The 12,564-nt window shown below is 52.5% G+C and overlaps 5 protein-coding genes across 5 annotated transcripts; 3 read left to right on the top strand and 2 right to left on the bottom strand.

Annotated features, from left to right (window-relative positions):
• Positions 1 to 593: 593 nt before the first annotated feature.
• Z517_05577 (uncharacterized protein) lies at positions 594 to 4,406 on the top strand (the record flags this gene model as incomplete). The annotated part of the gene is made up of 1 exon (XM_013430904.1): positions 594 to 4,406. The coding sequence occupies one exon, from the start codon at positions 594 to 596 to the stop codon at positions 4,404 to 4,406; it is 3,813 nt and encodes a 1,270-aa protein (XP_013286358.1).
• An 897-nt stretch (positions 4,407 to 5,303) lies between these two features.
• Positions 5,304 to 6,512, top strand: Z517_05576 (uncharacterized protein; the record flags this gene model as incomplete). The annotated part of the gene is made up of 2 exons (XM_013430903.1): positions 5,304 to 5,804; positions 5,868 to 6,512. The coding sequence occupies 2 exons, from the start codon at positions 5,304 to 5,306 to the stop codon at positions 6,510 to 6,512; spliced, it is 1,146 nt and encodes a 381-aa protein (XP_013286357.1).
• Positions 6,513 to 7,155: 643 nt separating this feature from the next.
• On the bottom strand, positions 7,156 to 8,124 carry Z517_05575 (uncharacterized protein; the record flags this gene model as incomplete). The annotated part of the gene is made up of 1 exon (XM_013430902.1): positions 7,156 to 8,124. One exon carries the CDS (start codon positions 8,122 to 8,124, stop codon positions 7,156 to 7,158), a length of 969 nt encoding a protein of 322 aa, XP_013286356.1.
• A 450-nt stretch (positions 8,125 to 8,574) lies between these two features.
• Positions 8,575 to 11,040, top strand: Z517_05574 (uncharacterized protein; the record flags this gene model as incomplete). The annotated part of the gene is made up of 2 exons (XM_013430901.1): positions 8,575 to 8,703; positions 8,755 to 11,040. The coding sequence occupies 2 exons, from the start codon at positions 8,575 to 8,577 to the stop codon at positions 11,038 to 11,040; spliced, it is 2,415 nt and encodes an 804-aa protein (XP_013286355.1).
• A 438-nt stretch (positions 11,041 to 11,478) lies between these two features.
• On the bottom strand, positions 11,479 to 12,443 carry Z517_05573 (uncharacterized protein; the record flags this gene model as incomplete). The annotated part of the gene is made up of 3 exons (XM_013430900.1): positions 11,479 to 11,628; positions 11,731 to 12,137; positions 12,308 to 12,443. 3 exons carry the CDS (start codon positions 12,441 to 12,443, stop codon positions 11,479 to 11,481), a joined length of 693 nt encoding a protein of 230 aa, XP_013286354.1.
• Between the last annotated feature and the right edge of the window lie 121 nt (positions 12,444 to 12,564).

Genomic DNA, 12,564 nt, shown 5'->3' with positions numbered 1-12,564 from the left:
GACTGGCGATCAAACTGCCACTCGTAACGCCCACTCTCTTCCTTTCTTCCACATCCTTTCTTTTGTACCTCGCACAGATCTCTTGCACGACTCACTGTTTCATGCCATTGAAGAGTCTTGTTCAACAACTTGTCGGCTTGCCAAACACTGTCTACCCCCTCTCCAGCCATTAGTGGCCCATCGATAATGAGAGCATCGCCCATCCACGGCCGCACCCCTCCCCAAAACTAATTCGGGACCCTCGCTACCACGGCTCAAGAGCCATACCGTCCTTGCCTTCGGGATCCAGAGCCTGCAAGACCGTTTGACGTGTTTTTTCACACATTGTCTCTGAATCACTTAGAAGCTGCTTTTGGCCTTACACACTTCTTTCTCCCAAGACAACCTGTCCACCATAGGCAGGTCTTTGGGGGAAAGACATTGGTATTCTGGGGATCAAGAAGAGTTCAGATGGCAGTCACAAGTGTTTGCCCCAGGGCTGGTGTTTGAGTAGAGGCGTTCACGGCTGAAGTTTGGGACTGTCCTTTGAACGGTCTCTCCATGTCCAGCGCCCTCTTGACGGGACAAGAATTTTCACGCTTGGTCCCGGAGCAATGCCAGACAACGTCGGTATAAAATGGGCTCCTGATCTGCAACGAGCCTCTCACACTGTTAACACTGGCGGACACATCAGGGACATTGAAGAGGACCGTGGGACCGGCTTCAACGACGTCCTGTCGGGAGACGTATATCAAAATCTCGGCGGCACAGAGTCTGACACTCAACGAAATACTCCTACCGCTCTTTCTGCTCAACACCCCCCCGATCCAGTGGATGAGGATGAGCTTCACGAGTTGAACTGGAATTCAAAGTATGGGATCGCAGCGTCGCCTGGGTTTGCCCCGCTCAAGTCCCAGCAATCCCTTCCGTCGTCGACCCAGAATTCTTCAAACTCGTTGAAGGCTCTCGCCGAGCGCGACGTTGACCGGTCGCCTGGTTCGGCAGCTTCACTTATAAACCGCGCCCTGTCAACTAAGTCCTCCCACGGCCAAATTCGCGGCCGCCGTACTTCTCACTCTAAATCATTCTCGACTTCATTTGCCAACTCAACTCGTCTATCCAACAACGACCACCCAACCTATCCTATCCAGTCGTTTGAAGCACTACAAGCTCAGTTCCATGCCCCACGACCAACGCGGCCTCTCCGCACGAGAAGCTCGCATCCGGCCCAAAATCTTCTTTACAACGAAATGTCCACGTGGACTAGGCAAGGTCGTGAACGTAACTCGCCTAGCGTGCAGGCCGCAATGACTGCAGACAATACTCCGATGTCGAGTCCAGGTCTGCTGCATTCGGGCGACCGAATTCCGTCGGCTTCGTCTCTCAGCGACGCTGAACGTCAACCACACCATCTTCAACCTCCAAAAGAAACCCACACCGTCGAGATCGACCATGATCACTTCTCCGGTAATAAATTCGTCAACAACTACGAGATCATCGAGGAAATAGGACGTGGTGAACATGGTAAAGTCAAACTCGGCAGAGACGTGGAGAGGGGCACCATCGTAGCGGTCAAGATCGTCCCAAGATACTCTGGCAAGCGGCGGCTTGGTCGCTTAGGAACTCCAGAAGATCGAACAAAGCGCGAGGTGGCCATCCTCAAAAAGGCCAGGCACCCGAACGTGGTCAGTCTCCTGGAAGTCATCGACGACCCCAACAAGAACAAGGTCTACCTCATTCTCGAGTATGTCGAAAAGGGTGAAATCAAGTGGAGGAAGCCAGGAGTCCGCGAGGTCCTGGCAGTAAACAATACTAGATTCGAGCAAGAAAGGGCTGGGATTGAGCTTTCACTTGAACCTACTGAAAGAGACCTTTTCAGTGTCAGTCAAGCCAAAAGACGCCATGAGATGCAAGACAAAGCCCGCGCCTTAAACACTAATCCCACCCCGAATTGGAGCCTCGAGCACGGAGGCGAGGATTTTGAAGAGGACGAGGAGCTATCTGAGGTCTCTCGTTCTGCCTCCCGCCACTTCTACGAGTCCAGCAATCCCAGCAGGACTAGTTCTCATGATGAGTATGCGGAAGGAGCTCTGGCGGGCAGCATGTATGGCGCTTATGCCCCAGATGCTTACCGTGGTCGGAGCTTCAGCATCGCTGCTAGCGTTGGCGCGCTCTCTCACATGTCGTCCGAATGGAACTTCGACGAGACCGACGACGAGCATGCCTATGTTCCAGCTCTAACGTTGGAGGAAGCCCGCCGGACCTTTCGGGATACGCTCTCCGGTCTTCAGTTTCTGCACTTCATTGGTATCATCCATCGTGATATCAAGCCAGCGAATCTCCTGGTCGCAAGCAACGGTACTGTCAAGATATCTGATTTTGGCGTGTCGTACCTCGGACATCCCAAGGATCCTGAGGATCCTGACTACAAGCTGACCGAGAATGATGTTTCTGCGTTAGACGACGAGAAAGAACTAGCAAGATCCGTTGGGACGCCTGCTTTCTGGGCCCCTGAACTCTGCTATGAAGATCCAGCCATGTTTGAAGAAAAGGATGGCCCAAAGATCACTGGCGCACTAGACCTTTGGGCATTGGGGATCACACTCTATTGTATGGTATACGCCCGGTTGCCGTTCTACGCAACTGAAACCATGGGACTTCACGAAGCAGTATGCCGGACCGAGGTTTTTCTCCCAAGGACTCGACTTGTGCCGGTCGACACATCTCAAGACAAGCCAACCTCCGAGGTGCCAAATTCCATCAATAGTAACAAGAGACTCGACTATGAACTCAAATTCGAGGTAGTTCCAGACGCGGTGCGCGACCTCATTCGTCAACTCCTAATCAAGGATCCCGCGAAGAGAATGACAATCGAACAAGCCAAGCAGCATGAGTGGGTTGTCGAGGGCTTGCAAGATCCGTCACAATGGATCAATGATCCTGACTTGGAGAAAGACAGCAAGAAGAAAATCTTAGATGTAGACGAGAGGGAAATGTCGCACGCAGTCGTCAGGAGGAACATCATTGAGCGTGCACTCAGCACAGCTGGACGAATCGCAGGCAATTTGCTTGGAAGGAGCAATACGCGGAAGCGTGCTCCTAGTACAGCCACAACGGCTAGCCACTCGAGCGACTCCATTGCCTCGCCAGCAGGGTCCAGTACAAGCACTGTTGGGAAGACTGAGCGAGACAAGATACGTGATACACGTCGATCTAGTCTGCGCGGCGACGAACTTCTGACGGCTTTGAAAACGTCGAGAGACGCCACCGAGCATCCGCTGGCACAAAGCCAGACTGCCAGTCCAGACTCAGCCGGACAAGAACACTATTTCAGTGAGTCGTTTTCCACCCAAAAGGCTGCGTCGTCGGCTTGTACTCCCATGGCCATACGCGAAGGACGACCTCCTGCCCCTGACAGAGCAACGTCAACCCTCTCCACGGCCGATTCTGTCAAGACAATTAGGGCCTCGCAACTGCAGCGATTGCCCTTGCCGTCTTCAGGCTTAGCGCGTGACGAACGACCTGTCTCCCTCGACAGAGGCTTCAGAGCCAGAGTCGATGGGCTTTGGGAAGGGACTACAAAGACCTTGGCACGCATTGGGAGTCGAGAAAGACGGTCTCCGCGAGACGAGCGGTCTCCATCGTCAAGCCGGAAGTCTTCCGAAGGTGATGCACGCGCCGAACCCAGCGTTGCCGTGAGCACTGCTTTGGCTGCAGGTGCTATTGAACCACCTGATCTTCTTCGTGATGCCGCTCTAACCGCTGAGCAGAACGGTTCTCCGCCAACGCCACATATCGTGACCCAGAGTGACTATAGGGCTTCATTTCGAGCACCGACATCAAGCCAGGAGGCCTTTGAACAAGCTCAAGGAGTCAATCAGCGGCGTCATCTACAGGAAGTCCAGCATCAAGTTCAAGCGGCCACAGAGGCTGGTTCAAAACCGCAGAACGTCGTGACCGATGAATGTCCTCCTTCCCCGGACGACATTGCCTTCCTCGAGAGACAGCGTACACAGGTCTCGGGTGAAGCACCGCCCTTCTTCCTTGGGTCAAACGCTATTCAAGGAGGACCGTCGGCAAGCACCATTGCCTCGTCTCTAGATGGCTACGGTGCAAGCAGTGTCTCGCAAAGCATGTCGAATCCGAGCATTGGAATAATCTCGGGTGCCTCTTCCCCGCCAGGAGAAGGCTTCCTGGGTCCAGCATATACGGAAGCACCCAGAGATATTTCGGCCCTCGGTAAAGAGCCACTTCCTGAGTTCATGCGCACCGCGGACACAATCACCAAACATGGACGGCCTACACAAATCGCCAGCGGCCCGGCGCTTGAGCATTGGCAGAATGCAACCCACGATGACGACCACGACGGCGATGACGACTCAGATGACGGAATGATGATGCCCGCTTCTACAAACAAGAGGTTTTAACGTTTCTCTCCTATCCAGGAACTCCAGTAAAATACATACGAACAGCAGTGACGACAGTTTCGACGCTCTTTTACAAACGATGAGGAACTTGGCTCGAATTTTCGATAGATACCCCTGCTTTTAGAGACAAAGCAACGGCGCGCTGGAAAGGGCAAGGCATTTTTGTGCATGGGCATTGCGAGGAGCTGGAAAAAAGGAATGCCTCCAAAAGGGTAGGGTGGTCTGTACTTGGTTTATGGGATGGTCTTGATGGTCAGTGTACATCAAACATGCAAAAAAGTCGCATGCTGTTCTTTTCATCTCGACTCAGGGAGGTTTTCCATGTACATTTAGCTGTGCAGCTTGAGCTGGCGACAAATGGGGGTCCAACGACAAAGGGGTGGCTTTAGTGATATTCTTCAGGTCTCGCCCTGGGCCAAAAGGTGAAATGACGATGACGATCACAATGAAATGACTCTTTCCAGCAAATATGATCCGCCTTGTATTCCTCATATCTATCCGGTGATCACTGGATACCTCCCCGAGTGCCACGCTAGATATATGTAAGCACGTTCTAAGGTATAATACAAAATGAATCTGGCTGGATCAGGCTGGGGTTCACGTGCGATCACGTGGCTTGACCGGAGGTTGGAAAATGTGCCAAGCAGATGTCCATCTGCGCAATGTCAATGTCGGGAAGCTGGACTCTGTCAATTGCTACCTCCAACTCCGCAGAGCCTTCGTTGAAATTTCCCCTGCGGTTGCACGTCGCTGTGGATTCTATGCGCATCGTCGAACGAGAGCCCGTCATGCATTGAGCATTCTCACAACACTTTTTCCCCTCTAGTGTTTCACTCCCAAACCTCTACTGTGACTGCCTCATAACGGGCGACAGCGGCCGCAGTCCAAGTCAACACGATGCAGCGAATATTACGCATAAACCTCCAAGCCCGCAATCAAACACTCAAAGCTTCTCGGCGGAAAAATTACGAAAAACTCCGAGAGGACTGGAAAGAGTACGAGGCTCGTCTGATCCAGACGGAGAAAGTGAAAAATGGGCACATCAAAGCTGAGCGCAGAGCCCGGCGGGAGGATTGGATCATGGGCCCTCTAGCACCGAAACGAGATGTTGGCACAAAGCAAGATTTCTATGGCACTGTGAGCAACCTGCTCTACCAAGGGCCAGTCTTTCCCACGAAGGTTAGGCATGGACCTAGGAGTAATGGGTGGGATCCCGTCGGAGGTGAAGGATTAGAGGAGGAACAGAAAGAGTGGGGAGGGTTCGGCAATGAAGGGAATATTGTGGAGGGAGACCGAGTCTGCATTGTGAAGGGGAAAGAGGGTTTAATCGGACAAATTGGCAAGGTCAAGGATGTCAGCAGCGATTCTAAGGAACTGAGAATCGAAGGTCTCAATATGGTATGGACAACGTCTCTTGCACTATGCGCTGGTCGTTGCAGCTATGAATCTAACTTCAACTAGGCCGATGTTGAGATACCCGAGAGCTTTGGCGAACAGCGCGACAAAATACACTTCTCCTCCCTCGAATTACCGGTGCCCATCGCCGACGTACGACTTGTGTACCGCCTCACCGACCCTGCTACTGGACGCGACAGAGATGTCATCGTCAAACACATCCGTGGCGGCCCACCTTATTTCCAACGTGAACCTAACTCGCCTCTACCTCGACATACACGGTACGTCGCGGGTGAAGATATTCAGATCCCTTGGCCGGAAGTCGAAGCTCCCAAATACCAAGCCTTTGAAGGAGATACTACACGCTATGATGTCGAGTCACAAACCTGGACGCCCACAATATACCAACCTCCTATTCCCTCTCCAGAGATATTTGACGACCTGACAGCAGAGGACAAGTATCGGCGAGATAGGGCATGGCACGAAGATGAGTATGTGAGAATGAAGATCTTGGAGGACGCTCGTGCAGAATGGTTCAAGGAGCGGAAGATTCAAGGTCCCCTGGCGAAGTTGGCCGAAGAGAAACTCAAGACGGTAGCACAGAGGGCTGAAGCAATCAAGCAAGCCGGAATGAGCGAAGAGACGAGGAAGCTCTTGTTGGAGGAGATGAAGGCAGCAAGGGAAAGAAGGAAACTGAGAATGGCGGAGTGATGGACAAATTCCGACTGCTGAGAGGCATGTCACTGTCGATTTCTGCACCCGACTTAAGGAGTGATTGTCATATGGGCCTGATGTGTCCGCCAAAAGCTTGTATTTGGATGTAAAATCAACAGCTAGGATGGAGAGTAGTCACCGATTAGTGGTGGCAGTGTACATCTAGAATATTAGACACTCCCCTGGGACGACAGCATGAGCAAGTTCCCCTTGCCAATGGACCTTCAACGAAGTCGGGAGTGTTGGTTGAGTTCATCCTTTGTTGATTAGCCCTGGTTTTTCACCGCGGCCGTGCTGTCGCATACTCGTATTCGTGGTTGATCATGCCGAAACAGACACATTTGTGATGGTGTCGCCCGCCGGTTCTAGCTTGTGTGGCTTGCAGAGGAAGCTCAAGTGAGTCTCGAGTAAGACTCTTGCGGACAACGCGCTGCTTCAGCCACTCCAAACTTGCTTGTTATTGCCTCTGCCCTTGACTGTGTCCGGTCTCCTTTAATATCTTGCGAAGATCGTAGAGATCCCCTCCTTCGCGCCTGTAGCTGTCGTTGAGCAAGCGATCTTTTGAGCCCAGGGTACATATCCCATTTGTACGTCAGAGCGGAACATAGTCATCGCATGAGAATCTTCCTCTTCACCTTCGTCAAGTAACCAGACTCCCTACAAACTCGACGTTCTTGGCTCTCCCTTGCCTCTCGGCGAGCTGGGGCCACTGCACGAGAAACCGATTGACAAACGGTCTCAACAGTCTCCCGCTCAAGCTGAGGGTTTTCACCCGGGCCCACGACTCGATGAAGATGGTGCGCATCTGCCCGAATTGTGTATACCCTTCGCCAGAGCTTGCAGTGGAGGTGCTCTGCGTTGAAAGAGGGTCCGAGTGCGCTCTGGAGTCCTTGACGGGTGAGCGGAGTGTCGTGGGACCTGAGAAACCGAAGAATAAAAGGATGACAGAAGCGAAGCAGACGATAACCCCGGTTCCGGGCCCGTTGGTCAGGATCAGATCTGGATAGGATGGTGGAGCACTGCCTCCAGGTTGTGATTCAAACTCTCGATGTGTGCCGCAAAGGACGCTGAGGCAGTCGTACAAGCACCGGAGACTTGAAATGGGAGTCGTGAGCAGGGACTGATGAACACGTCGCGCGCGGTGAACCGTCACGACGCTGTAGTTTGGAGGTGTCTCTTCGGAAAAGGATGAGGAGGCCTGCAGGTTCGACGCCATCTCGGCCTCAAAATCCCTTGCTTTCGAGGCGGAGAATTCATCCCCCGAACTCACCACGTAGGTCCGCCTGGTGAAGTCAAGCGGTAGTCGGCGGTATTGGCTCAGAATGTTCAGCATTTCTGCCGTGTGCCCTCCCGATCCCAGCACAACCAACAAATGGGTTGGATTTCTCGAAGATGGCGGAGGACGTCGCGATATTGGTGGCCGATGGAGCACCTGGACGAGCCGAAAGAATGACAAGCTGATCAAGATGCAAGTGCTGGCGAATATGAAAAGCAACGGCTGGCGGAATGGCGAGATGGCAGTTAGTGGTGCGAGCATGGCGACCGAAATGATTGCTCCGCCAGGGAATAGGCCTCGTTGTTGTTCCATTTGTGTCTTATGCAACTCCATGGCTGCTGAGGAGATCAAGTCACCCTCAGAAACCTGTGATTTGGGTCAGGGTCTCTGTCTATTTCGAGCCAGGAGCTGGGCGATGAGTTCGGTTCTGGGAAGACTCAGCATGTTCAAGGTTGACTGTCTCAGGATATAGCACGACGTGTATCCTAAACCAGAAGGTGTTGGTAGTAAAACATGGTCGTAGTTGTTGAGCACAAGGCTGACGAGGCTTTTGAGTGGGCGGAGTGTTTTATTTGTTCGGTGATAAATAGTTTACCCCCGAGACAAGCTAAGCCCAAAATGGTAGACAGTTGACCTGCCAAAAGGTTTGGAAACAAGGACGGATGTCTGATGCGTTGTTCTCTTGGATCCCCCTCCTTGTACAATAATTTGTCGGACAACAGGCCTATATGAACGCATCCCAGGCACCTTGCAGCTAGCTTCTACAACCATGCGAACGCAGTCATGCCTGTCACACTCCGCCGGCGCCTGGACTGTCACTACTGCGGGCGCAGATCGAAATTGCCAGCGGGGAAGAAACCTGGTCACAAGTTTCAATGCGAGCACTGCCTTGCCGTCAATTTCTTCGATGAGGTATGTACATTTTCTCCTTTGGAGATGTGGTGCCACTAACACGTCGCAAAGAACGGGGAGATCGCCGATGTCCCCCTAGAAGAAGCCGCCCCGGCTCAGCGTTTCGCGCAGCCCGTCGCTACGAACCCTCTCTCCGACGACTTCTCTTCACAAGACTCGGTATTCTGTTCGACATGTCTGAAGAACCAGCAACTATACACCTACAACCTCTCCCAATTCCTTCCAGATCCCGACCATCCCGAGTACGAGAAACTGGAGGCCCAACTCCCAGAGTACAAGAAAGGACTCGAACAACGCTACCCCCAGTGCTGTGCCAAGTGCGAACCCAAAGTCAGAGCACAGTTGCATAAGGCTACGTACAATGCCAGAAGTGACCACCTTCGACGGGTGCTGGAAAAATCACGACAAAGAAGGGTGGCCAGTCGATGGGGGTGGAGAAGTCTTCTTCTCAGTGCCGCGGGACTGGGCCATACAGTTAGTCTGACCTTACAAGTGCTCTGGCATCTGTATGGCTCTCAGGTGGTTGCAGGGTCGTCGAATCGACAACTCAAACCTGTCGAATGTTTCTCGCAATTGCACTGTGTCCGCCAATGCGCAGAAATGATGGAGCCCATTGTTGGACTATCTTTGGTATTGGGTCTGCTATGTATCTGGTGGAATCCAAAGTGGCAGCACAAGTTGTCCAACAGTGATCAGCGATTGTCGGGCCTGAACGAGTATTATCTGGCGCAGTTTCTCCTTCTGGGGCTGCGATTCGGCGCTTGGATAATCTTGTTCCATGTCCCTCTATCGTTGCGACTGACAGCAATCTTGCATGCCTGTTTCGCGGTCGCAATCACAGTGCTTGCAGGCTGGTCGATTTTTGGAATTACAACAGTCAAGTCTGGCCCTCAGATTAATTGGCACGATGACCCTGCCCCTTTGCTGTCAAGCACCCAATTCAGCCCTCCTGCGCCTTTCGAACAACCAGAACCCCAACAGCCATCGAATGAGCCCTTCAGCATCCACAATCTGGGAACACCTGCAAGACCAGCTTACCAGGCATGGAATCCTCCCACGCCTCCACCAGACAATGCTGAAGCGATGGACTGGACACCATCCCAGCCGACATTCCAACCTGAGCTCAAGCAGATTCGGTACACAGCAACCGAGCCCACGCCATTTCACGGAAAACTACCAGCATTGAATGCTCAAGGAGTCCTCAAAAATCAGAGTCAAGCACGGACTGGTAGAGAGGCCATTGGTCTCCCGCCAGGGTTTTTTGATAAGTCACAGAAGTCGTTGTTTCCCCCTCGTCAGACTGGAACTGGCAGCGAGGCCATAGCGCCACCAAAGTTTTTCGGGCACGAGCGACATGCCGACACGGGCCTGGAAAGCATCTTTGATACCGTCTTCTCTCTCCAGGATTCGTCCTTAGATCAACCTGAATCTGGATCCAAATCGGATCCAAAGTTTTCCAAGGCTGTATCAGGAAGAGAGGCCAGTCGCCACCAGTTGAACAAGGGGGAAGCTCTGTCAATACCAAAACTCTTCAGCTGCTGGTCAATCCTCTCGCTCGCAGTAGGCTTAGCGGCATGGCTCTCCGAAGCTGCCATGAGGCCTAAGACTTCCCCACTGGGTTATTACACCGTCCTTCTCAGTGTGGTCGTACCGTTGGGTCACATCACCATCGTTCTTTGTCTGAATGGTATTCATGGTCAAGCCGCAAGAATACTCATGTACGCTTTTGAAGCAGTCGTTTTGATTGGGGTTGCCATGGTCCAGGAGCGGTTTGGGGAACTGTTTAGGAATGTGTGGGATAAGCTCGCTATTGCGGTCGTGGCTCTGCTGCTCCCTCAAGAGTTCCTGACACTGACTCGTTACCACTGGGCACCTCAGGTTCACCGTCAACCCATTTTGCATAACGCTGCTCCGTTACAGTCAATCCCTGCATTACCGACGCAAAAGTCACCCAATCCACACCCCGGCGCTGCAGCGGCGCCAGTGCTTCAGCTCCCACGAACAGATTCAAGCGACTCGGTCGAGAGTCTGAAGTCAATGTCCACGACTACCACCACAGCATGGGAGACCCCACGACCCGAGCATTATCGGTTTGAATACACTGATTCATCCAACCCTCTTTCGACAACACCGAGGACAAGGTCTTCGGTTAGTCGGGATCGTCAATCACAAAGTTCAAGTCGCAATACATTGGGTGTCGATGGCCTATCACTGGGTGGAGGTGGCAGATTCCCACGGCGTGAGAGCATGGGCATTTCAAATACACTCAGCCGGATGGGGCTCGGGTCTTCTTCTGGTTCAAGTATTGCTGGGCCAAGAGCGAGACGGGGATATTGAAGGGTTGGTTCAGTCTAGGGCGGGTCCATGTACGGCAATAACACGTGTCTGTTGGAGGCATTCTCATTGTATGTCGGGGTTTTTCTTTTTTAAAAGCATAGGGAGATTGGCAAGCAGAAGGTGAACAGGATAGACCCTCTGACGGCATAGCGTAGCATATTATGAATCGTTTTTCTTCTCATTCCATTCCAAACACCCATGAATTGGGATCGTTTACATGACATGATGAGGTTGTCGACAGGCTCTCGAACGGACAAGGAATTGAGGCGACTTACTGATCAACAGAGTCGGGTCAGTCCTGTCCTTCCCAAAAGGCGGTTCGGTCCGTTTCTCTCTGTCGAGAGTCCATACCCCAGGTCAAGTGCGAAAAACATGAATACAGTCAAGTCCGTTGTTGGGCTCCAATGCCGCCAAATGCTCGTCCAAGGACTGAGCAGTCTATGTCAATTTCTGCTTGATGAAGAATGATCTCAGATGTGACAGCTGCCACGCGCAGGTGACGCCCAAGACGCCCAGCTGGATCAACGTCCACCGGACGATTCGCGCGTTGACTGCTTCGCTTTGATCGCGGAATTCTGCTTCGCGCTCCTAATCACACATTCTGGATCAGCGACTCTCCACGAAAAGGAGCCCTACGCAGGGGAGACGTATGAATGGTGGCTGTGTGTGTGTGTGTTGGTCTCGACTTACCCTTTGAAACTTTTGTTCCCTCCTGATATCTTGCAACCGCCCGTTCAACTCCCGCACTTTGCCGACAATGGTGTCGATCTTGCCCTTGTCCTCACTCTCAATCTTACTCGTCTCTCCAATCGCCATGTCGACCGTCAACTTCACTCCTCCCAACACATTTCCGCCATTTCCGAACCATCCATTCACACTGATCGCCGCGGGCCCAGAGGGCGTAAAGCAAAGTCTGTGCAGGCCCGCGTCCGCGGCACTGAATGTGAACTTTGAAAATTTGTCCGAGGACTGCGTGGTCTGGGTTACGACCCGGTGGTCGTTGTCGAAGGTCTCTTCGACAGTGAAGTGGATGTTGAGGTCGGGCGTTGCTGAGAAGGATTGCGTCTGGGGGTTGTAGGCTTCGGATTTGTATGTTCCTGTATTTCCAGCATCAAATCAGTGTCTGGTTGTCTTTTGTTTTCTCGTTCCATCTGGGAGATCCGTCGCCGTAGAATCGTGCTCGGACAGGTGTCCATCCCAGTAGCGGTGTTCCGATAATTGGAACACCACAGCATCAAATGATGAAACCAATCAATTCTTGACATACCGACTACTAGCGTGCCCTTCGGCAAATCTTCATAGAAGCACTTGGGCGTCGTGCCATCGAGATAGAAATATAGTGCCTGTGTTGAGGGTATGAGGATCGAAGTGACTGCGGCGAAAGTCGCAAGTAAGGATTTCATCTTGCTCGTCGTGATTGATCGGACGTAGGTCTGGCGCTGAGAAATAACGGTAATGGCGCAGGAAAAATCAATTGAACAAAATGTCCAAACTCCAATACCAGAGGGACACACAACAAGATGC

Source organism: Fonsecaea pedrosoi (genome assembly GCF_000835455.1).
Source record: "Fonsecaea pedrosoi CBS 271.37 unplaced genomic scaffold supercont1.3, whole genome shotgun sequence".
In the NCBI taxonomy this organism is placed as follows: Eukaryota; Fungi; Ascomycota; class Eurotiomycetes; order Chaetothyriales; family Herpotrichiellaceae; genus Fonsecaea; species Fonsecaea pedrosoi.
Note: the sequence above shows the minus strand (reverse complement) of the source record. Positions and strands in the feature narration are given on the sequence as shown.